This window comes from Phascolarctos cinereus, unplaced genomic scaffold (assembly GCF_003287225.1).
Source record: "Phascolarctos cinereus isolate Bilbo 61053 unplaced genomic scaffold, phaCin_HiC Scaffold_2;HRSCAF=192, whole genome shotgun sequence".
NCBI classification, from domain to species: Eukaryota; Metazoa; Chordata; class Mammalia; order Diprotodontia; family Phascolarctidae; genus Phascolarctos; species Phascolarctos cinereus.
In genome coordinates this window covers 271,431,613-271,457,716 of record NW_027555625.1, presented here as the reverse complement: position 1 = coordinate 271,457,716, position 26,104 = coordinate 271,431,613, and the positions used below count along the sequence as shown (strand labels likewise).

The 26,104-nt window shown below is 42.0% G+C and overlaps 1 protein-coding gene across 1 annotated transcript in view; it reads right to left on the bottom strand.

The window, feature by feature from the left end:
• The window catches only part of STK35 (serine/threonine kinase 35), a 52,071-nt gene that overhangs the window by 10,998 nt on the left and 14,969 nt on the right, over positions 1 to 26,104 (bottom strand). Inside the window, exon 3 of the mRNA XM_020965558.2 lies at positions 20,162 to 20,911. Within this exon, the coding sequence (XP_020821217.1) occupies positions 20,199 to 20,911 (713 nt within the window). The 3' untranslated portion in view covers positions 20,162 to 20,198. The remainder of the gene's footprint in view (positions 1 to 20,161; positions 20,912 to 26,104) is intronic.

The window sequence follows — 26,104 nt, the reverse complement described above, 5'->3', positions numbered from 1 at the left end:
ACTGCTTGGGGAAGGTGCCTGGCCAAGCGTGAAAAGGCATTTAGCATCTGGCAGGTTAGGTGGTTCTCAAACTACTTTTGCTCACAAAACAGTACAGTTCTTTCTCATAAGGAACTGCGGCACATTGAATGTTTAAGCTGGCAAGCACCAGGAGAATTGAGAGACAGATTCACGCATAGGGTTCCTGGCACATCTGGTGAAACTCTTGGCATCTCCTTTGGGAAGCACTAGTCTAGATGACCCCCTAAAGGGGAATATTTAATCTAATGGGCCTTGAGGCACTGTGGTACAGCAGAAAAAACATTAGATTTTGGACTAAGACCTGGATTCAAATCCCAGCTCTGCTACTTACTACTTGTGTGATCTTGAGGGTAAAGTCATTTCATCTCTCTAGGCTTATTTTCCCATCTACAAAAGGTTAAAACTGGATAACTTCTAAGGTCCTTTTCAGCTCCAAAATTATGATCCTACACTGCTAGTGGCGATGCAGGAAAATCTCAGCGTGGATGCTATTCCTAGCACAGTTCTGGGCTTACACTATTCAATAAATATTTGAGAAGTGGCTCAAGTGAATGAAGTACCTGGTCAATGGAACCCACCAAAGCCTAGTCTTTGCCATCCCCTCAAGCTATCACCCTCTTATTCTCCTTCCCTTTCTCAGCAGAATTCCTTGAAAAAGATGTTGAACGTCCATACTTGCTGCCTCTCCCTCCCTCCCTCAACCCTTGACTATCTGGCTTCTGATGTCCTCATTCAACTGAAACTGTTCTCTCCAAAGATACCAACAACTCTTAATCCCAAATAGTAACTTAATTTCCTTAACTGCCTTTTCTCAATTCTCATCCTTCTGGCCCTGTCTGCTGCATTGGACACTCTTGACCATTCTCTCCTGGCCCATCTGTCTTAGTCCCTTTGCTGGTTCATTAATCTACACCCTCCCCCTGACTATGGGTGTTCTCCAAGGTTCTGTTCTTGGCCCTCTTCTTCTGCCTTTACACTTTCTCTTGGTAATGTTCTCAGCTCCCATGGAAGCTCTCTCATCTGACCTCTCCTCTCTACTCAGCTACCACCCTATTTCCAGCCCCTGTCACATGGATTATTGCAACACCTTTCTCACGGGTCTCCTCGCCTCAAGTCTCTCTCGACTCCATGTGGTTGCCAAAGTCATTTTCCTTAAACACAAATCTGACTACACATTTCCACTACTCAAGTGACTCCAATGTCTCCTCACTGCTTTTAGGGTAAAATATCTTTAATTTAGCTTTTAAAGCCCTTCACAACCTGGCCTCAACCTCAACCCTTCCAGACCACTTCATATTATTCTCCTCATCCTTCAAAATACATCTATGTGAGGTTTTTCCAGGTTCCCCAACTCCCAAGTGTTCTCCCTCCCTTGGATCTATCTTGTATCTATAATCAATAAGCACTTACTAAGCACCTGGTAAGGCATTATGGTAAGTGCTAGGGATACAATTACAAAGAAGGAAAAGATCCCTACTCACAAACTTACATTCTAATGAAGGAGACAAGTAGATATAAAAATATATACAACATAAATAGAATGTGAATACAAATATACACAAAGTTGTTAAACAGAAATTTGTTTGAGGAGGGCACTAGCAGTTGGAAGGCTCAGGAAAGGCTTCATGCACAAGAGGATGCCTGAGCTTTATAGTAAAGGATACGTGTGTGGAGATGCTGCAGGTGGGCAGAGGAAGGGGAAGACTGAGAGAAGGTAAATCCAGTGCTGGACAGGATAGGTGGGATGAGGTACCATCTGAGGGGAGCCTATCACATCATGCTGCCTTGAACTTCAAAGGTTCAGTTCAAAGTGGCTTCATTTATAAACTTTCCCCTAAGACAGCCCCTACTATAGATAGCAACAACAAGGCAGACAACTGAGATAGCATCTTAACTTCCACGGGGGATCTTTGGCCAGCTAATGAATCTTATAACCTCTTTCATGCCTCCACCACCTAAAAATGGTCACACTACTCTGGCCGATGACTGGAATGAGAGCTGCCATGGTGACATCTGTCTGGCTCAGTCAGTGCGGGCAGTACACACTACACTTTAAAAAGAAAGGCTTATTTGTTAAAATGGTCAGCCAGAGAACACTTGGCAAAAACAGGACAAATCACAACCACGTAAAGTGATGAACATCATCAGCTTATCAAGCTGATTCCTTTCTGAGGGCTGTAGCACTCTGACCCCCAAAGGAACATGAACACCATCCTACCTCCATTACATAGCTGGGGTGGGTCAGCCTAGGGATTTACTTGAAGGGAACAGATTACTTCCTCTGCTACAATGCAATAATTCAGGCTCAGGAATAACAACATAGTTAATAGGGAAAAAAAAGCAACCACAAGGATCCTGGCTCACACCTGGGAGGCCTAAAGTCAGTGACCCCAATCTGGGATCAGGACAGCTATCACACTCCTAACCTCTTTAGACTCTAATTTCATGATACGGCCAGTAGTAACAGGACTCTCACATGTATGAATCATTGTGTTTGTACACAGAAGCTCCAAACATACAGACTTTGCTTCTGATTTACCAGGTCTGGTGCTCTGGGACTCCCTGAGACAAGAAAGAGAAAAGAATTGGCTGTTTTCATGAATTGATTAGATTGGTTAACAAGTCTTAAGTAGAAATGAGAAATGAAGGGAATCTGAGCTCTCATCTACAGTCAGAAGCCCTAGGTTTGGTTTGAATCTTAGTTCAGTGAGGTTAGGTGATGGGACGAGTCACTTCACTTCCCTGGGCTTCTGTTTTCTCACCTATAAAATTCAGGGTTCGGTCTACACAGTACCTAAACCTACGAGGAAGGCAATGAGCATGCACTCGGTCCTTGCCCCTCAGGTTCCTCATCTGCACAATGGGAGATGTTCTAAGGAAAGCACTGTGTAAACCTGAAAGCATAACAGACACGTGACCCAGAGATGGTATCATTATTATTAACTACTGGAGAATAGGCCATGGCAATAATTGGTCTTAACTAATTCCCTTTCTCAACTTAGGAAGTGTGCCCATGAAACAAGATCTGCAGACTGTTTCAATTGGCTCCCTTGAGAGAGAGATGGGTTCAGCTGCAAGCTGCTGTAATTAGCAAAGAATTGGCTCTGGGGGAGAGGCTGTAGGTGCCTCGGAGATGAAGGACTTTGGGGCCTAATGCCAGTAGATAGACATCCCAATACCATTCCTAGCCAAGGGGCTAAAGGTGACCAGGCTATTAGGGAGACTCGGCAGCTCATAGTGTTTGGGGAAAAAACCAAACTGACAAACTTGTGCCTATAGAGAATGAAGAGAGACCAGGACACAGTAAGGGAGTAGGGGAGGTGCTATGTGGGCTGGAAACAATCAGGTAAGTCCCTTTCAACTTCTTGGCTGTAATTGCTAAAGGGCTTTGGGATCTCTCTGTGCAAAGGGGTTGTAGAATAAGTTAGTCGGGTTCCATGGGAGAATGATTAGACTTAGGCTGATCTGGCCAAACAAATGAGAATTAGAAAATGTCTCCCCACTATCCCCTGAAGGTTAAGAAGAACAGTTCACATTTATAAAGCAATTTACAGTTTAGAAAGCACTTTCCTCACAAGATCCTAAACAAGGAAAATGGCTTGCCCACAGTTGTTAAGTTGGCATTCAATGGAGACAGGACTTGAACTGAGGCTTTCTAACTAAGCTCAGCATACCCCAGTGCCCCTCAACAACAATAAACAGTTATTTACATAATGTTTCACAGCCACAGATCTTCTTTGATCTTCACATTAGCTCTGTGAGCGGAGATGATGCAGGTACACGATCACCTTCTATTTACAGAGAAGGAAACTGAGTGCAGAGAAGGGAGGTGTTCCTCTGTTAAATTCCTATTCACCCTTGGAAGTCTGACTCAGATGCTAACTCCTGGAGGCTAGAGGAGTGAGAGGCTGTAGGGGAGCACACCTCTTGAGCATCATCATCAAGGACAGGCAGAGAAATGCCAAGAAAGAAATGGGCAAAACAAGAGCACTGATTTAATGAACACATTATGCATGAAAAGATACAGAGGTAGAAATGCCAGAAGGAAAATATCAAGCCTCATCAACAGAAGTACCAGACATGAAACCAGAACTTTCCAAAACCCTGTAATATTGATAATGACCAAACTAAAGTAACTGGAGGAAATGAAACTAAATGGCACCACCTTTGTGAAGCCTTCCCTAATGATCTAGCCAATAAAGTTTACATAAGTATTCCATCATGGAACTTTTACTGTATGATAGTTAACCTGTACTTGTCTCATCACATCTTAGCTTCACCAGTCTGTGAGCTTCACAAGGGCAGTGATTTTAATTTTATATGGCAAATTTTAAGGTCCATGTTCCTCTCATTATATTAAGGCATCATTCCTGTGACACTTCCCTCTCGCTCCACATTTTTCTCATGTTAATACTGAACCTTCAATTTTCAATCACCATCTCTTCACCCTATTCAGTTTCATTTCTTATCCCAAGAATTCTGGAGTCAGATATGGCCCATTGCAGCTCCCCTCCCCCCACTTGATGTCTGCCTTTCATCTCTTTGGTCCGGTCTGGTCCAGGGGTCTTACCCTAGTTGCCATACTCTGCTCTATGGACCTCTCTCCATTCATTGGAGAACCTATAGTGGATCTAATCACTAGGAGACTTGGAACACTAATCAGGACCTGCTCTGTGGAGGCCCAAGGACAAAGCGGGGGTGGGGGGGGGTCAGAAGATCTGTCTTGTTCCAGATTTCTTTAGTATTGTGGATCCTGACAATGAACTCTAATGAATTAATAAATTAATCTTCCTAAAATACATCTTTGCACATGCTGTTCCATCTTTTCTCTCTCTCTGTATACATACATACATACATATGTGTGTGTGGTGTGTGTGTGTGTGTGTGTGTGTGTGTGTGTGTGTGTATATATATATATTTTCCTCTTTATGGCGCTTGATAATACTTTCAAGTACTTTCCATGTTAACTGTGAGCTAGGCTGTATACTACTAATCTCTCTGATCCTCAGTTTCCTCATCTGCAAAAGAGGGCCAAATAACTTGCCCTTAATCACACAGTTAGTGCCACGCCCAAATCCAAGGCCAACATGCCCAACTCAAAGTCCAGTCCCCATTCCCACTACACCACAGTTTCAATGGACCACGTCTGAATTTCCTGGCATGACATTCAAAACCCTTCACAATCTGATGCCAATCTACTAATAAAAACCAATTCCTTATTGACCCCGTAAGTTCCTACTTTAGCTAAACTGGTTTCTCTGATCCCAGGCATTCTTACTTTTGTGCTTTGTTTACACTCTTCAGTTAGAAATGCCTTCTTCTTCCTCCTTCAAGGTCTAACTTAAATACCACCTCCTCCAGGAAGTCCTCATTGACTTCTAGAGTCTGCAAGAATATTTCCTTTCTCTGATCTCCTATGATCTTAGCTGTATAGAAGGCATATTACCCTTTATTCTTTTATTCTTAAGTCTTGTCTTGTCCACTGAAGACTATGTTAATTTTCTATTACCAGGAGTTGGCAGGAATTTTTGAAATCATCTAGTTTACTTATGTGAAATATGAATTCCCCTCTACATCATGCCCTACAGATGAGCACCCAAGCCCTGCCCTGAATACCCACTCCTCCATCATAATGAACTCACTATCCACAGAAAAAAATCAATTGTTGAGGAGTATTAATTAAGTTTCCCCCCCTTTATATTGACATAAAACAATGTTAACTAATAGCACATAACGTTTATATAGTGCTTCAAAGGTTTGCCAAAGTTTATATATCTTAATCTCATTTGTTCTTTATGACAACCCTGAAGTAGGTGCTATTAATTATCCCTAATTTACAGATGAGGCAAGTGATTTGATCAGGTTAACACAAGGTACTTAGTGTCAGAGGTAGGATTTGAATTTAGGTTTTCCCGACTTCAAGTCAGGCATCTCTCTTCAACCACTGCCTAGCTGAAATGTGTCTCCATGGTACTTTCAACCCACAGCTTTTAGTTTATACACAGTAGATGTTCTGTTAATATTTATTAATGTCAGAGACTGGCCTGCACCAGGGGATGTTTCTTGTTCTGCCCCTAGGGGCAAAACGGAATTTAGTGAACTGTCAAGGGAATCTGATGGTATCAGGAGAACTGACTGACTTTAACCTAGAAAGAAGATCACATATTTAGAGCTGAAAGGGACCCTGAAGGCCAGTCATCTAATCCAAGCTCCTGACTTTACAGACTAAAAAACTAAGACTGAGAAGAAGTTACTTGCCCAGAATTATGGAAGTACTAAGTCACAATTCTGAGACTGGAGCTCAGATCCTCAAACAAAATCCCTAGAAAACCAAGTGGAAATGTGTTGCCAGTAAAGCAATTCCTTCAACAAGTAATTTAGATTTATATCGCACTTCTTACATGTTATTGCCTGACCCTTACAATACCTTTGAGAACAACAAATGTTATGTCCTTTTTACAGATGAGGAAACTGAGACTCCAAAAGCAAAATGATCTGCTCCCAATCCTAAGTGGCAGAGGCCAGCTTCAAATCCAGGTGTTCCAAATTCAAATGCAGTGTACTCTTTCTACAACACCATGCTGCTTCACAAATTTTATACCTATCTATCTATACACACAGACACACAATCACAAATTCTAGGTGAAGGGTAGAAAACTCTCCTCTACGATCAGAGGAAGAATTCATGACCATACAAGGATAGAGGATGATCACAGAAGGCGTGATGAACAATTCTGAATTTTGCATACACAAAACCAATGTAATTAAAATTAGAAGGAAAGCAGGTAACTCGGGGGAGAAAAAAATCTCTGCACTAAGTTTCTCTGCTAAAGGGCTCATTTCCAAGGTATATAAGGAACTAATGAAAAAAATTTAAGACCAGAGAAATGCAAATTAAAGCAATATTCATCAGACTGGCAAAGTTGACAAAAATGGAAAATGCCAAAATGTTGAAGGGATTATGGGAAAACAGGTTCATTCAAGGACTAGTGATAGAGCTGTGCACTGGTCTAGCCAATCTGGAAAGCAGTTTGGAACCATGCCCTCACCAAATAACTAAACCCTTTGATCCAATGATACTACTATCAAGTTTACACTCCAAAGTGATGAAAGAAAGAGGAAAGGAGCCCATATGTACAAAAATTATTTATAGTAGCTTGCTTTGTGACAGCAAAGGAATAAGGCATATGAATGTAATAATAGAATATTACTGTGCTGTAAGAAATGATGAAGGGGATGGTTTTGAGAAACCTGGAAAAGAACTGTAGGAACTGATATACTGAGTGAAGTGAACAGAACCAAGAGAACAGTTCATACAACAACACTGTAAAGACAAACAACTTTGAAAGGCTCTCTGATCAATATAATGACTAACCCTGATTCCAAAGGACTCATGCTCACCTCCTGAAAGAGAGGTGAGGGATTCAAGGCATATACTGTATGTTGGATATAACTAATTAGGCCACGGCAAGAGTTTGTTTTGTTTGACTATTCAGATGTTACAAGTTTCTGGGTTTTTTTTTTCCTTTTCAACTAGGAGTGGGGTGAGAGGGGGAATGGGTCAGGTAAGAGAGAGAATAGATTTTTGTTTATTGAAAAAAGTAGTTAAAAAAAAAAGAACCCTAAACTAGGGGATAGGAGAGCTGGGTTCTATTACTGCCTTGGCCTTTGATAAGTGGAGTAACCCTGAGTGTGCCAATTCCTATCTTTGGGGCTCATTTCCCCATTTTGGAAAATGAACAAGAACTGACTAGACAGACTACCGCTAACGATGACTCTGACATTCTACATTCCAATGTTTTATGTTCTCGGTCCTCATCAGCTCTGATATCCTGCAACTATGGCCATTAAGAGCATAAAGACACATAGAGGATTTGCTAGTATCCCTCTTACATACAGGCCTACCATCTTCTATACTATTTCTCTGGCTGGCATGAATTATAAATAGCATCCCACAATTTTCAATAAAAGTGGCTCTTAAGGAGATTTTTTTTTAACAGGAGGCAATCATGGGCTCCAACTTATTACATAAGGGTATAAAAGATGAATGACAGAAGTATCACTCTGACAGAACCAGAGCCTGCTCCCCAAGCTCTGTCCATGTGACAGGACACCACATTGCTCATTTTCAGCTCACTCCCACCCTTACAGGAAGAATGACATGCTCTTTGAAAGACAAAATTATAGCAGAGTGCACAGGCAAATACCAACATGATCATCTATCATTTAAGGGCAAACTGTTTACAAAGAATCGGGACAGCAAACAATGAAGTACAAATCCTATCCAGCAAGCACAGGATATAAAACCCAGACCTGAATCTATCTAAAGAGGTGAGGAGGGATGGCTGGTCACAAGGGAGTATGGAGATGTATAATGCTGGACTGAACTTAACATGAAAGAGACTAATGTAAGGATTTATGAGTTGAGGACAGACTTTCATCCCAGAAGACTTGTTATGGCAGAAAGAATAATGAATTTAATGAAGTGGGAGTCAAAAAACCTGGGCTCAAACCTTGACTCTATTACTTATTAGCTTGGGATGTTACTTCCTCTTTTCTACGTAACAGATTCCTCATCTGAAATGTGAGATTAGTCATACTTGTACCTACGTCACAAGAATGTTAGGATCAAATGCATGTAAACTGCTTTATAAACTGAAAAGTTCTGTATAAATGAACTGACTTATTATCATCTTTGAAGGCACTGTACTATATAATCTTCCTTTTTGGTTCTGACATTCCTTCTAGTCCTAATATTTAAAGTTTTGAAATCTTTTCTAGCTCTAATAGTCTATAATTTTAGGATTCTAAGATCCAGAAAACTTTGCTTTCAATAATGGAAGGCTATTTAAGAAGGCATGGGAGTAATGGCTAAAGAAGAACACTGCATCTCGACACGCCCCCTCTCCCCCCCAAACACTTGGTGAAGTCGGTGCTGGTTCTGGCTCTCCTCCCAGGCCTCTTCACCACAAGCTTCCCTTCTCTCAAAATAAGAACAATTGACTCCTACCTCAGCAACATAACAGGGAATCAAGAGTTCATGGCTGAAGACCTTTGTATTAATTCCAGCTCCTTTCACCAGAGAATCTTAAAGTATTATTACTGCGCAGAAAATAGTCTCCCCAGGGCCAGGGGCATCTGTAGAGAAAAGTCAAATTGTTTTCCCCCCTCTTTCCTCATCCTCTTTAGATGCACTAGGGGCAAGACAGGAGGCTTCAGTGCCTCTAAGGGCTACACGCTGCCTCATCATAGGCAAACACACCTGTTTTGCAGACTTTGGTGACAGCTAATGTACCAAGGGAGAAAATAATGAGGAGAAAGGGCTACTATTAAGCATGACTTGCCCAACCTGGACTGGGAGTCAGAAGCCCTGGGCTCTAGCTTGGAAAGGTCTCCTAAGGGAGGTGAAAGGAAGTGGGTTGCAACCTAGCCTTGAAGAATAAATGTTAAGTAGTCTAGCAGGGGAGGAAGCAGAAAGCAAAGGGGCTTTCAGGGTACAGACTATCCTGGCCTGGGAAGGAGTTTCATGTTACAAAGCAGGGGGCCATAGACCTTGACTAAGACTGAATTATATGGTCAGACAAAGTTGGAGAGCTGTGAGCAGTGCTGGTCAAGGGTTTGGTGCAGTGGAAAGAGCTGTAAGCTCAGGGGAGTCTGGTTCTGCCACTAACACTGGGTAAACTCAGCTAAACTACTTCCCCTTCTCTAGGCATTCATATCCCCACTGACAAAGGGAGGGAGCTACTCAGAAGAGTTCCAGCCAAACTGGGATAAAAAAGCCCTTGTGAAGCTTTAGACAAGACTTCCTAACTCCAGTTTTTCTAGGCCTGATCAAGTGATTCAAACCCAACAGCATGAGTGCCAAGGAGAATGGCAGGCCACTTCATAGGATCCTGGCTGCAGAGTCAGAAGGGACCCTTCCTTCATCATCATCTAGTCCAATTTTCAATCTCATTTTACAGGTGAGGAAACCACAGCTCACAAAATATGCCTATGATTTTCAGGGGAGTGGAGTATTTTTGAAACATGTTAGTAGCCATACCTAAATTTCAGTTTGTTTTGTTTATTTTCAAAGTAAATTTTATTTCTTAGTTTCAGTTCAGAGAGTAGGCCTAGTCCCTGAAGAGGGAAAAGACAAGCCAGCCAGCTGCTAGTTTGGGGTGTGGCTTATTCACAGTCCTCTACGTTCAGGATTGCTGCCTGTCCCACTCTAACCTTGGCTCGTTAGAGCCAATCATCCCAACTGGTTACTAACAACAAAGAATTCTTCACTTGTGACCACTGCTTTTTTTTCTGCCTTGGGCAAGGTTGGATTTTTCTGGGAAGATGTTGATAGAATCTGCCAAAATCTCAAAGTCCTACACGCCCATTCGCAGCCTTGGACTCGCCTCCTAGGACATGTCTTGGACATGTTAAGAACATCTAGATGCGAATACAGAACAACTGGAGGCCAGTCTGATCTACCATTTTCCAAAAGAACGAAAGAGATACAAAGTGAGCAAAGCCAATCCATCCATGACTTCCCACTTCTGAGAAAAATGGATGCTCAAAAAGCCTGAGACAACTCTCGAAAAGCCGTTGTCCCGACCTCAAACACACATACAATGATGCCGAAGGATTTTGGAACTCAGAGGTACCATTTACACAACAATTAGCCTTATCTCACAGAATGTCCCAGCACAGATACTTTGCTTTGGCAAAACTGGGTGACTGGACATCTTTCTTTCATAAACAGTCAGTTTTCTGGCTCCATAATTTTGCTTTATCCATTTCCTACATTCAGACTGTAACCTTTTCTAGGTTGGAATTCAATTCATGGCAGGGCTCAGATCAAATTCTAAATCCTCCAGGAAGGCACTCCTGATTCTCTTCCCTGCGCTGCCATGGCCCTGCCCTGCCCTCCCCACCCCCCTGTCAAGAAATGATCTTTCTCTCAGATCTAATAACCTTCTGTGTGCATTATGATATAACCATCTTCTATTCTGCTTTATGGTTAACTGCATATTTACCATATGTTTTGTATACCCATGGCTACATTGTGAGCTTCTTAATTCTTAAGGTCAGGGACTGTGTGGTTTGTGTGATTAAAGCACTGGTAAAGGGTCAGAAAGCTTAGGGTTAAGTCCCAGCTTTGTAATTCGCTGTGTGTGACCTTGTCCAAGTCAGTTAACACTTCTTTGACTCTCAGTTTCCTGATCTATGAAATGGAGCTAATACTTGTACTACCTAACGGACCAGACTGTAATGAGGAAAAGCTCTTGGCAAAATGTTATAGAAAAGTGTCAAGTTTCTAATGAAATATTTAATTAAAAACATTCTTCTGATGATGCTGAATGGTTTAGAATCATGATTTATCACAGTTTTTGAAGAACTTAAGTTCTGGCTTACCCGCAGGGCAATGGAAAGGTGCATGGTAGGTACAAATAGACTGTTCCCAACAAAGAAATGAGCAGAAGTAGGGTAAAGGTTGTCACTGAAAAGATGTATGATTGTAAAAGGAGGTGGGCTGGGTGGTAGCTCCACAGTTATCAAAAGAGGAATTGGACATCTATAGTCTCTTTCAGCTCTAGTACTATAGATAACCCTATGGTCTAAAGTAGGCCCCTATCACACTGGAGGATTTATGACAGAACATGGCCAATACTGTCACAGAGTTGAGAAGGCATGGATGGGCTGCAATCTAGACCCAGTGGAAGAATGAGATTAGAGATCTGTGGAAGCATTTCCTTGAGTGGCACATAGTAGACACTTCATATACTAGTTATTAAATGAACTTCAATCAACTCATATTGCAGAGTACCATAAAAGAGATCTTAAAGAACTTCCTTATCTTTCTCTGTGGCTTGTAGCTTTTGGGTGGCCCCTTCTCAGCTCGTCAGTCTCTGGATAACACTTTCTCTTCCAAAGAAGCAAAATAGAACATCTGACCTTTGTATAACGCTAGTTGAGTTATAGCTTTCCCCTGACACCTCTAACTGAAATGGAAATTCCTTTAAAGTTGGGAAATTCATCACAGTAGTTTATGGTATTGATTTATTTTAAACTTCGTTGGCAGTTTTAAGACTTGCCTTGACTGAATGCTAGAAATGATGAAAGACCCGCTTCCTTTGATTATGTAACGTTACCAAATAAACCACCAGGGGCTCAAAGAGAACTTGTGAGTAAGTAGAGAAAGATGCTTAACATACAGACTTTCAAATTCTTTATCACCAGGGCTTGAATGTATCATCATGAGGAACTTTTTCACTGGCCAAGAATCCTGAGCTCAACATGCATACAACAGGTGGGGGAGAGTCTGATATAGTGCAGAGAGCACATCTGATGGGGAATCTAGAAATACCCACACTAGTCTTTTGTACTCTGTTACTCTGGGAGAAAACTCTCTCCACCCATCCCTTCTTTGGGCCTCTGGAGAACAAACAGTTAGTTAGACTAGACGGTCCCTTTTCCAGTACTGACATTCTAGGATTCTCTGATCTGTTGGTGCTCGTGATTCATTATAAGAATCTAATCCAACAAGCATTTTTTTTTTGCTTTTTGGTGAGGTAATCGGGGTCATGTGACTTGCCCAGGGTCACACAGCTATTAAGTGTCAAATGTATGAGGTCAAATTTGAACTCAGGTCCTCCTGACTCCAAGGTCAGAGGTCTATCCACTGTGCCACCTAGCTGCCCCCCTCCCCCCAAGCATTTTCAAGACCAATCTCCAAACCCTGTTAACAGTTATGTGTTTAGAGGGCTAGTCTCACGTATGCCACCTACATGATTTAATTTAAAAGGGATTCTGGTACTTTGGGGCCAACTACCTCAAAATATAAACTCCTGTTAGCCTACCATTACAGTATCGTACTTTAAATTTTTAGGCAAAATGGGACAAAAAATAAGAGGTGAGCAAAGAATGCCAGGAAGGAAGAAAGGACAGCTGACTGGGGAGGCAGGAGAACCCTCAAAGACTTTTACCTATTTCCTTCCACCCTCTCTTGGGTTTACCTGAAAAAATACCTAGGTTATATGGAGCAAAGGGTACAAATTATAGAACACTGAATATCAGAGCTGGAAGATGCCTTATTATGTTCATCTAATCCTAAGGATCAGTCTTAAGAACAGGAAGGGACCTTGGAGGCCATTTAACCCCTTAATTTTAGACAAGAAGAAACAGAGGCCTAGAGAAGAAAAGTGATTTGCCTCAGATCCCACAATCAGTGAGAGGCTGGAAAGAACTTGAACCCTGGTGTCCAGACTGGGTTTGAGTTCTTTCCACCATAACACACAGTGTGCTCAGGAGAAAATATGAAGAGGCAGCTGGAGTTTTAAGTAAATAGCTGCCGGGCAGGACTGTCCCCTCCTGCTTTTGATTGTCCTGCATTTACTATTCCATAGAGCAGCACAGTGTGGATTTTCCCCACAGGGCACTGCTCCTGTTACATAACTCAGCAGCATCACATTAGCACAGCACGAGTGATCACAGATGGCAACGGTAGAGGCCAAACATAGGCCACTCGGGAGCTCCCTGATGCCAGGCAGGCCTCTGAAAATAACGTTCTTACCCTAGAAACGAAAAGGGCTCCAAGATTCTGGCATGTAAAATGGTACCTAATGCTTTATGAGAGAATTTATTGCTGTCTCATTTTCCAGGAGGAAAAAGGTCCATATTTACTAAGAGATACAGAACCTTGAGTATGACATAACCTGAGGGATCTATTTCTTCATCTATAAGACAGGGAATGGCAATACTTATTCTATTCTGCCTCACAAAGATACTATGAAGAAAGTACTTTGTAAACCACAGTGGTGTGAATGTAATATTTTACTCTCTCTTCTCACTTTTCCTGAAGCTCACAAAAGGTGTACTCTGTTATTACAGTAATTCATTAATGCAAAGAATCTTGGAGCTGTCTTGGATCAGACTTCTATCATGGGGCACACACATCTCCTCCCTCCTTTTGGCTATTTCATGGTTCATTAACACTTTCAAAAAAAAAAAAGAACTTTATTAGTAGTGTTGATATCACCTTCATTTCCAAATATATATCTCTCCTTTACCTACCCAGCAAGGCATCCCACATATGAATTTCTTAAAAGAAGGAATATAAAAGCAGCTCAGCAAAACTAATTAACGTAACAACTGGACCTAACAGTATATATAATGTCCCCACACCTATAACCTTCAAATCTATAAGGGAGGGAAGGAGGTGCGCATCAACTTGCACTTTCAATAGATCACCAGCAAAAATAATCACAGATTCAAGAACTGTATAATCTAGTGTAGATAATCTGTAGAATAATCTATAGAATCAGCTCCTTTACTTTGTCCCCGAAGTGGCCGGCATAGCCTTTGAATATTTCCAGCAATGGATCTCACTACCTCACAAGGCAGCCTGTGTCACAGGACTAGTGCTAGAAGGGACCTTTGAAGGTCACCTAACACAACCTTACAGTTGAGATCTAGTGACATCCAATGACTTGCTCAAGTTTATACAAATAGCAAGTAGAAGCCAGGACTTGGACAAAGGCCCTCCAACTCCAAATCTAGCAATCTCTCCAGTGTACCATGCTGCTGCCTCTAATCTTTGCAGAGGTGGAGGACTATGGGTATGGAGTTTTGCATATACTATCACACACAAATGATGAATCAGTTGGTTTTGGTAAAGTGCTTTTCCCCCCTCTTTTATTCTTTGTTAGAAGGCATGGCTCGCTGGAAAGGGATATATTTAGAAATGCTGATATAAAAACAAAAGATTTTTTAAAAAATAAAGGGGTTTCAAGTCCATCGATCAGTGAGAGCTATAGCCACCCCTTAGCCATTACCGTAAATTTGCATTTTTGTTGTTTAGTTGTGTCCAGCCTTGGTGACCCCACATTTGGCGTTTTCTTGGCAAAGATACTGCAGTGGTTTGCCATTTCTGTTTCCAGTTCATTTACAGATAGGAAACTAAGGCAAACAGGGTTAAGTGACTTGCTCAGTGTCCCCCAGCTAGTAAGTGTTTGAGGCCAGCTTTGAACTCAGGAAATGAGTCTTCCTGATTCCAAACCCAGTGCTCTATCCACTATACTACTCAGCTGCCCTGTAAATCTGTATTATACAGACAGCAGATACAAAACAATTTAAAAGGGGCTTAAAATACAAATCAGTGTCAGTTACGTTACTAATAGGTTTGAAATTCATAGATATATTGAAGGTGGATCAATGCACCTCTCTTCACAAATTATACATTTCATAACCTGTTTCTATTTGCAATTTTATTAAATCCCTACTACGTGCAGACTCTGGGTGTGGCATACGCCTTCTCCTTTGGGAACTCTGGAATCTAAGAGTAGATATAAACAGATAAAGTATGATATAAAGCAGAATGTGATTAAGTGTAAAGGAGAAGTCTAGGAAAAGTATTAAGAGAAATCTGATGCAGTAGAGATGACCCAAACTAAAGGCAAGGGGCTAGAACAGCCAGAATCAGAGCTAGCAGGTCCTTTCAGGCATGTGGGGGTGGTAATTTGCCCAGGTAAACAAGGTAGACTGCTGGCTCAGTAAATGGAGGTCAAGGCAGAGCCTCCCTCTCTCTAGATTCATACATATACTGCTTCCCTGACCTGTACAAACGGCCTGCTACTGGTACTATGTTTGTAAAACCCATCAGTACTACAGCAAAGACAAGAACAAAGCACAAGACCTGCTAAATGGGATTAAGCAGCACCAATTTCATAAAAGGTCTACATTTTTCTTATGCTTCTAGTTAATGACCTTGCTGTTAGGATCATAAACTGCAGCAGAAGAGCAGTAGAAAAGACTTGAGGAAGTATGTAAGAGAGACAGAAACCATCTTAGAATCCAATGCTGGAGTTGGAAGTAACTCTGCAGATCATCTATTCCATTCACTTTTACTGATAAGGAAACTGAGGCCCAGAAGAAAGTGATTTCTCTAGGCAGTTATGGCACAGTGGAGCAAGCACTGAATTTGAAACAAGAAGATCCTAGTTCTAGTCTCAGTGTTACCACTATCTTGCTGTGACCTCAGACAGATTTCTTAATCTCACTCAGCCTCCACTTCATCACATTTAAAATGAGGATAATACCTGACCTGATAAGGCTATTGTGAGGATCTCAGAATTAGAAAATTTTATATCTGAATAAGACATAACCATCAAGTCCAACATCCTTTATTTTACATGTAAGAAAAGTGAGGCCAAGAGAGGAAAAGGCCTAAAAAGAGCAAAGGCAGAAGAAAGTAGGATATGGTGCAGGGGAAAGAACACTGAATTCAGGGTGAGAGGGGCTAGGTTAAATCTCGAAGTCCATGACTTTGGGACAAGACATCCCATCTAACCTCCTAAACCTTGGATCTTCATCAGTGAAATGGGCACAATTCTTTCTCTCCATATCTTACATGACTGATTCGAGCAGAGCATCTAGTGATCCTTAAAGCACTTGAGAAGTTTGCGTTTTACTAGAATTACTATTATTAGTTATGATTATTTGCAGTCCCTCAGAATTGTGAAAATCAAATGAGGGATATGTAAAGTGCTCTATAAAAACCAGAGTAAAGCATTACATAATTGTGAACAGCTGTTGCTAGCCACTGAACAAGTCAGTAGCAAGGCCTGGCCCCCAAGGCCCCTCACTGCCAGTCTAGGCCTTTCCTCACTGTTCCCTGCTTCCTTTTGTGGTGGCCTCACTCTTTTAAATGGCAACCATTCAAGTCTAACCTCATTTCCCTTCTGCCCTGGCTGGAGATGCACAGACCTTTTCTTCTTGTCTTGAGACTGCCTGCCAAGGTCCCACTCCTCTTAGGCTTAACTATCTACAGTCCCTATGATCCAAGCATTTCACCCTGGGTCTGCTCTGCTGCTGTCTCCCTAACACTCACAGCAGCACTTGGCTTTGAATGCTCAGGACTCTCTGGGCTCAGTTAGACAAGTCACACATCGGCGCCTTGGCTCAAGGAGGCCCTAGTTACGCTGTTTTGTTTACAGACATCTGCCTCAGCTGTGAATGCAGACTGCCCTGCCTCCCCCCCCCCCCCCCCCCCCCCCCGCCCTGTTGAGCCAGTGACACCTAGAACATCAGCCTGTTGGTTTCACATTTGGACTCAAGACACAGCAGGGCAACTGCAGTAGCTGAAGCAAACAAATAAGAGAGAACAAGGACTCTGCTGCCTAGTATTGAGTAATGTGCAAAAATAGATGTTTTGGAACAGAGTAGTTTGAGACTAGAGCTTTTGTTCTTAAAGGTAAAGTGATTCAGTAATACTCTAACTCAGAAGCAAGGCATGATGGGGAGGGGTAGCAGAAGCAAAGCAAGGTGTTTCTACTTGAGTTAAACAAGCTACACCAATACTGTAAAATCTCTCTCTCTCTCTCTCTCACACACACACACACACACACACACACACACACACACACACACACACACACACAGAGTGTTTTCTAGTTCTCTTTTACTAATAATCAAACTTATGTTTCCCTGACAAACGGTAATCTTAAATCCATCCTAGCTGGATGCACTGCAGACCTCTTTTATCATGCTGGTGTTGAAGCATAAGACTAGAACCTATGTTCAGCTCCATTTATGTTCAGAGTAGGCTCTTCCTCCCTCCACAATAGCCCTGTAATCAATCCCCTCCTGCCACCACAAGACTTCAGGCCCTCACTTTCACTATTAGGTCTCCCTAGCTTTACATCCTCCCCGCTTCAACTCTTCCTAAACACACAGCCAAACTCATCTTCCTTATGCATAAATCTGGTCACATCACTACTGTTTAAATCATTTTAAAGGCTCCCTATTGCCTACGGGTTAGGAATTTAGATTCCTCAGCCATATACTGACTGACCTACCAACCCACCCACCCATCTATCTTACCTTTTCATTCTTCCCCTGCCTCTCATTTATTAGAAGACTTAGCCAGAATCTACTCTGCCATCCCTATACCCTTACTTTCTCAACTTTGTACCACCTCCAAAGCTTGGAATATCCTCCTTACTGTCCCTCTTCAACTCTTGTACCCTACCCATCTTTTAAGGCCAAGACAAGGTCATTTCATTTCCTCCATAAAATCTCCTCTGATTCCCTTTGGGAATCCTAGACCATGGAATGGAAACCAATGGACTGGGCAGAGCAGCCTCCAAGGACAAGAGCATCTATTTCACTTTCCTTTATCCAGAACTCAGTAAGGCAGTAGAATGAGTGCTAAACTTGGAAGGCATAGGACCCAAACTAGAATCCTCACTGCCACCTTCTCGCTTCACCATGGGCAAGTCACCTAACCTCTCTGACTTCAGTGTCCTCATCTAGAAAGTGAGAAGGTTGGATCTCAGTTTCCTTAATCTGTAACAGAGGGATAACATATATTACTTACCTCAATGACATGAATAAAGCACTGTAACTATGAAGCTCCATGTGGACAAAAGATCATAAGATTTAGAGCTGGAAAGAATTTCAGCAATCAGCTAGTCAAAGGTCTTCATTTTCCAGGTGAAGAAACTCAGGTTCAAAAAGGAAAAATATGCCTAAGATCACAGAGCTATTAAACAGCAGAGCCAAGATCTGAACCCAGGCCCTTTCCTTCTAAATCAGTGCTCTTTTCCCTGTATCATGGGAGCTGGTTTCTAGGCCCACATTTTAGGTTAGATACTCCAATGGCAGCCCTAAGGATATCCTCCTTTAAAGGACAGTCCAAATGGGCCCCAGAGAGTGGAAAGGATGAGAGAAACTGAAACAGTCCTGGTCAACAAGGGAGTCCACTTGGCCTTTTTGTTTCCAGCATTGTACCCCTAAACTCAACCAAGAAAGATAGTTGGATAAGCTATTGGAGAAGCAGTTCCTCAACGATTCAGTATGTAAAATAACTGTACTGAGAACATAACAAGGGACTGTTGTGCTCTGGTATCCTAGCTAATAAATGGCTCTTTGCAGAGTGCTGGGGCAGGGAAAGCAGAGAAGGCAAAGAGAGTCAGAGAACGAGAGTCTTCCAAGTCCATTCATTGCTAGTGACTACACCATCCCAGAACTGAGCCTGCTTCATTTGAGGACTGAAGATGTTACCTAGCCATCCCCCTGAGGCAAGAGATGTGCTGCAGGTTGTCACTAAGGCTTCTCCACTGATTAAAAATAGTACAATACCTTTCAGACAAGAGACACTTCATGAATTTTTGTTCTGTTGCATCAGAATATATTTTAAGAGTTAAGTATGGGAAAGAAATCATTGTGCCCTGGTCAGTAACTTGACTAGAAGCAGTTCTGGTTGGTTCAATTTATTACCCTTGATTAGAGTTTCTGTGGTCTAGACTACACTCTATCTTCTTGCAGGTTCTGCTGTATCTCTCAGACCAAAGAGTTGCCCTCAAACCTCCTGCTCCTTCTTGACTCCAACAGGAAATGGGGTTTGTTTCTTCTCCAAAGTCCAGAGATGGCTTTGGGATCTGCCCAACTACCAGCATGCAAGAATAACCCCCCTTCAATCTGTTTTAAAATCCATGTCATGCCTTCAGCCAATCAAGAATGGCCCACTAGAAACTCAGCAAGTAGCTTATTATCCCCTATCCTAAGTAGGTACAATTTATACTCACAAAAATCAGTAACAGCTTAAGTGGTAGTAGGTCTTCAAGTAGTAAAGCACTGATTGGGAGTTGGGGGACTGGGGTTCAAATCCTCACTTTGCTGCTTGACACCTCTGTCACACCTTGGGCGAGTAACTTCCTCTCTTGGGGAAGTAATTCAGTCATCTGTAAAGTTAAGGGATCAGCGCACATGACGTCTAAGTCCCTTGAACTGAGTCTACAATTCCATAAAAGATGACAAGCAATACCTATGTTAACTAATTCCTCCTTTTAGTGTATATAATACTTCTTATACACATTATCTCTTCTGATCTTTCCAAAAGCCTTGTGAGGTAGCAAGTATTACCACTCCTACTTTGGAGATGAGAAAATGGGGGTACAGACAGATTAAGTGATTTGCCCAAAGTCATACAGCTATTAGTATCAGAGACAGGATCAAAATCTAGGTCTTCTGACTGAAAATCCAGGGTTCCTTCCATTACATTATGGCTCTAAGTTCCTAATGTAGCCCCACAGTTTCTTGGGATACTCCCTGGTTCTTCAGACACTTCTGTGGGGAGAAAACAACCCAGATCCAACCAAATACTCACCCAGTTATAAAACGCCCGGGATGCTTTGCCCTGAATTTTAAGCAGCACATGTGACTTGGTCCATTCTTGTTTCAAGCTCAAAGGCATCAGGTCGGTCTTGTGGGTTAGCAGCTAACATATCTTTCAAGAGCTGCTTTATCCCCTCAGACATGGAAGTCCTGCGTTTCTGGGGGATGTGCAACTCCATCTTTGGGTTCTCTAGCAGCGCTTCCCCTACGGGTACAATCTCTGTCCCCTGTTTGATGTAGGTCCCCAGCAGTTCCTTCTTGGTCTCGGAGTCAATGAACGTGATCCGCTCTATCATGGCCCAAATAATAATGCCTAGGGCAAAGATGTCCGCCTTGGCCGTGTAGTGCCCCTCCCAGACCTCAGGGGCCATGTAGAAGTCAGAGCCACAGGCTGAGGACAACCAGTATTTATTCACATTCACATTTTTGTTGTCCTGACCACCCTCTTTCCCTCGTGGTGCCAGCCCAGCACAGACTTTGCTGAGTCCAAAGTCAGCAACCTTAAGGACAGGGACCCCAGATCTCTCAGTGATCAGGATGTTGTCAGGCTTGAGGTCCCTGTGCACGATGTGGTTTTTGTGTAGGAAGGCGATGGCACTGGTAAGCTGCAGCATGAAGCTTCGGTTGGTGGCTGGGTCTGGCCGACGGGACAGCACATACTGATTCAGATCTCCCCCTTCACAGAACTCCATGACAAACCAGAGATAGCAGGGTTCCTCTGCATAACCCAGAATCCTTTCACCTGTGTGAAGAGGACAGGAAACAGCTTCAATTGCATGAGATGGGCTAACTCAGACGCTTAGGCAATGAAAATTTTGTGGTGAGAAGAGCAACAGACATCCACCTTTGGAATGGACCTCTGAGATCTACCAGTCCAACTTCCTCATTTTACAGACAGGAAAACTAATGCCCAAAGAGCTAGATGACTTGCAGAGCCACACAGGTAGTAAGCAGCAGAGATGGATTTGAATTCAGGTGTCCTGACTATAAATAATAAATACATGTGTGTGTATACATTTACACGTATACACACACATACATACACACACATCCATCAACTACACTGCCACTCAAGTAATAACAACTCACACTTATATATATGGCTTTAAAGTTTATAATCTTACAACCCTATAAGGGAGAGAGTGCAAATATCATCATCCCCATTTTGCAGATAAGGTAACAGAGGTTCAAAGAGATTAAAAGGATCGCATAGAGTCACAAAGCTAACAAATGATGGAGCTGGAATCCCAACCCATGTCTCTCAACTTCCAAGTCCAGTGTTTTTTCCACTGTATCATCATATAATCTTGGTGTCTAATCTTCTCCAACTCGGAAACGTTTAGATGGCTTTCCATCCCCTACTTAATCAACTTAAATTCCATTTCAGATTTTTCATAATCTTGTTCCAGCCTACCTGTCCCTTATCTCCATAACGGACTATTTTCCATCCCCTGCTCTTGTCTTACCCTCCAACATCACTGTTCCTTTGCTTATTTTGTCAGCCACGCTTGGAATAGCCTCCACCTATCTTTCCCTTCAAGGCCCAACTTAGGGGCCATCTCTTCCTTGAAGCCTTTTTTGAGCTATTTCCCACCCTCCACTCCCTTCCTGCAATTTAAAGTACTCCATCTTCTTTGCTTAATCATTGTCCACCTTCTATCATACCTATTATTTATATCTTCAATCTCCTCCTCCCCTCAGCCTAACCCCAACCCCTCCACCTCAAAAAAAAATTATATTGTTTTTTGAGGCAGTACTATATCATTTTAAATCTTTGTATCTTTGGGGCCAAGAATGAGCTTAATAAATGTTTATTGATCAAAACACCTCCACCGGCCCCCCCCCCCAACTTTACCAGAGAACATTGGTGAATAGACCTTTATTGACTTAATGTGAATCTGAACCTATTGCTATAAAAGTCAAACTCTATTGTTTTAAGTATTGCATTTTCTTTATAGGACAGAGAAGTAAGTATGGTGAAATCTGGAATCAAAGCTGGAGGCATGTTACTCACTACGAACTGAGGCGTCTCATTTCTCTGGGCCTTGGTTTCTTTATATATAAACTGTGACTATCACAATCTCTCTAGAAATATATTTTTATGATTCCAATGAGCATTGTTCCATTAATTCCATACTTTTCTTTGTGCAGTTTGGATGAAGTTCATCTAACCTACTGAAATTCCTTTTCATGCTCTAATTCAGTAAGCAGTATAGTGGAAAGAGCACTGAACAGGAACCCCAAGATCTGGATTCCAACCTTGGCTCTTCCTTTAACTGCCATGGGACCTTGGGCAAATCACTTCTCTTTGATGATTCTCAAGTTTCCTCATCTACAAAATGAGAGGGAAAGGGAGGCAAAATGGTGATCTCAAAGAGAACAGTAACAAGGGAGCACCTCCTAGCCTCCCTCCCTGAGTCTCTCCCCTCTCCAATCCCTTCTCCACAAAGATGCCAAAGTGATTTCCCCAAAGCACAAGACTAACCCTGTCAGCCAAATACATGCCAGTGATTTTTTTTTATTACTCTAGGGTCAAATAAGAACTGCTCTGTTTGGTATTTAAAACTCTTCACTACCTAGCCCCAACCTACTTTTTCAATCTTAGCAATATTACATTTAGGTACTTGTTAGTCCCTGCCAAACTGGCCTCCTTGTTGTCCTTCACACGTGACACACTCCTATTTCCAGTCTCTGTGCTGTATACCTGCCCCCCTCCCTAGACTGGGATGCTCTTCCTCTTCACCTCTGCCTCTTAGAAGCCCTAGCTCCCTCCAATAATCTGCTTGAGTACCTTCTACATAAGTTCTTTGCTGATTTCCTCTCCCTACCTGATCCCCAGCTGTCTTCTTCCTCACCAATTACCCTGTATTTATTTTGTATATATACCCCACTCACTCAATAGAATATAAGCTCCTTAAAGGCATGGTCTGTCATTTTTGTGGGTTATTTGTATCATTAGAGTCTGGGACTGTGTCTAGTATATAGTAGGTGGTTAATAAGTGCTTGTTTGTAGGCAAATTCCTTTGACTATCTTTTGAGTTACTAGGTGTCCAAAGGGGTTTTTTAAAAAAACTCTAAAGGACATTTCTGAGAGAGCGGGAGGAGGAGAGTGGCTAGGTAAACAAATTTTTAAAAAATCTGTACATTCTGAACCTTCTAGTCTAATGTGCCTTCCCACCATTAGCTGTTCAACTTGATGTTATTAAAAAAACAAACAGGATTTTGCTATTCGCTCTGTGACACTGAACAATTCAATAGTCTCTGGGCCTCAAATGACTCCTTTGTAACAAAAAGGCTGAATTTAATGGCCTCTAAAGTCCATCCCATGCCCAGATGCAATGGCACTCACTTGTGATCCATTCCTGCCCCTGGGGATGAAACTCGTGGATTACATGAGCTCAGGAGTTCTGAGCTGCAGTGGCCTAAAGCATAGGAACCGGGTATCCACAATGCCAATATGGCATGGTGAGACCCCTGGAGTGGGGAGCCATCAGGCTGTCTAAGGAGGGTAAACCAACCCAGGTAAGAAAAGGAACCAGTCAAAGCTCCCACGTCAATTGGCCCATACGTGGCCACTGCACTTCCAACCTAGGTTATAAGAGAAACCCTGCTTCAAAATAGTTAAGATAAATGAATGAATAAAATCTGTTCCATCTCTAATACTGTTTTATCATATAAGGCCCCTTTTCCTTCTAGATTTAATTTAACTACATTCTTTATTCTAAGGAATCTTGAGTGTTCTAGGTCTTGATGTCCTGTCCAGTTATGTTAATTATTCTAAGACTTTTTTCATTTCGAATGATGTTTGATTCTAAGACTAAATTATGCATAGTCTGGCAAAACCAATAACATACTACTTGAAACAGGGCACGTGACTGGAAAGACCACAATGGGTTTAGGTTTTAAAATTCTGCTAAAGAGGCCAGAAGAAGCAAGTTTACCCTCAGATTTCTGACTGTGGCCGTACACATGACCTTCCTCAAAGCACACATTTCCCTGCAATAGCTCATTTCCCCTGTAATTATATAATTTGTTTATGTTGCTTTGAATCTTGGTGTAATACAGGTAGAACCAGTTTAGGGAAGATGGATGTATTTTTAAAAAATCTGTTAGTTCTCTTTATCATAATCCACTTTCTGGGTCATCAACTCTGAAGTACTATAAATACTAAGGAAAAAATCAAGGCAAAACAGAGATTTCTGAAACCAATCAAATTTTCAAATTAATTCCCTGGGAAAGAAAGCTTGATATTTCAAACTGTAGGTGGAGCCAAAAAGGAAAAGATTAAAAAGCTATCCAATTCTTTTCTCATAGGCCATCTCTGCAAACATCAGTGACGTTTTGGGAAATGCTGGTTATTTTATATACAAAGTTGGTAACCATGGCTACAGGGGTGGAAAAGCCAGTCTACAAAACAAAATATACCTCACAATCCTTGAAGGGTAGGAAGAGAATTAGGAAGGGAGAGTGGGTCGTTGTTGTTAGACCAGTAGAGAATCCTCCAAGAGTCCTCTCTGCCAAAAGCCTCAGTAGGGAAGCCAGAGCTGCTGTTTAAGGTAGGAGGTAGGAAAGGGGGTAGGGGGGAGAAGAAGCAGGAGGTTGAAGGGGAGAGGAAAATGGGGCGGGGTTGTTTTTGGAGATGAATACAGGGAACAGGAAGAGACGCTCCCAGTCTGAAGACGCCCATAGTAAGCTAAAGACAAGGCATGACAGAATGGAAAATAGAGAGCTTTGCCTTGTTGCAGATACAAAAATGTTTACACAAGTACTGACCAGTGAAGTGCAGGGAGTTTGTCATTTCGTTAGGGCGGCTCTTCTGGGATGCCCCAGTCTCAAGTTGCCTGCAGGGGGCTTTTTCTTTCAGATTTTGTTATGAATGATAAAAATCAAAGTAGGACAGAAGGAACACCAGACTGGGGCCCCTAAAACCATCTCTGGGTCTCCAACACTTGCACTGCAACATGACCCCACCACCTAGTGTTCAGAGCCCTCCAAAGGGATGTAGGCTCTAACCTCCTCTCTCTCCTAGCCTCATCTCAAGCTGCTCTCCACTTCATGCACCTACTCCCAGCTAAGCCCATCCTGTGGGTTTCAGCCTTGACAATTTTGCTCACACTGCTCCATACATCTACAATGTCTAAGCCTTCACCTATTGGTGTGCTACCCAATCCTCAAATATCACTTCTTCCATCTCCCCAGCTGGAAATGATCTCTCCCTTCTTGATGTTCTTAGTAAAAGACCTTAGAAATCATATATCAGGGGTTTGTTTTGTTTTTTAGTATATTTTAGTAACTATTTAAACATCATTGGCTTCCCTTGTAATCCTATTAAAAAAAAATACACACACTGAAAAACATTACCCTGGAACCTTTTGCAGGTTGTCAAAGGGGTCCATGACCCAAAAAAGATGAATATCTCCTGAGATCAGGTGAGATATTTTATGTGAATTACTTTGCAAGCTTTAAAAATATTGTATAAATGGTAGTTATTCCTGTTATCTAGTAAAACCACTTCATTTTATAGAAAAGGAAAACTGAGACTTGGAGAAGGTAAATGTTAGGATTACACACAGTAACAGCTTTAAGGGGAAGAGCCAGGATGATTTTCACCTGCTGATTTGCCTACTCAGTCTAGTGCTTTCTTCACTACAGACAGTGGCTCTACCTTATGTCTTTCTTATGGACTTCTTTCTATTTTAGTTTCTATTATAGTTACTTGTTAACATGTGTTATCTCCCCCACTAAAATGCAATCTCCTTGAAGATGGGAATTCCTTATTTTTATTTTTCCCCCAGAAGGAACAAAGCTACCCACAGTATATATGAAATGTTTGTTGAATGAATAAAGGATTTGGACTAGATAGTTCTCTCTCTCTTAAGGTCCTGTTTCATCACCAAATGTCTATGATTTGCCTATATGGTCTCTATTCATTCTG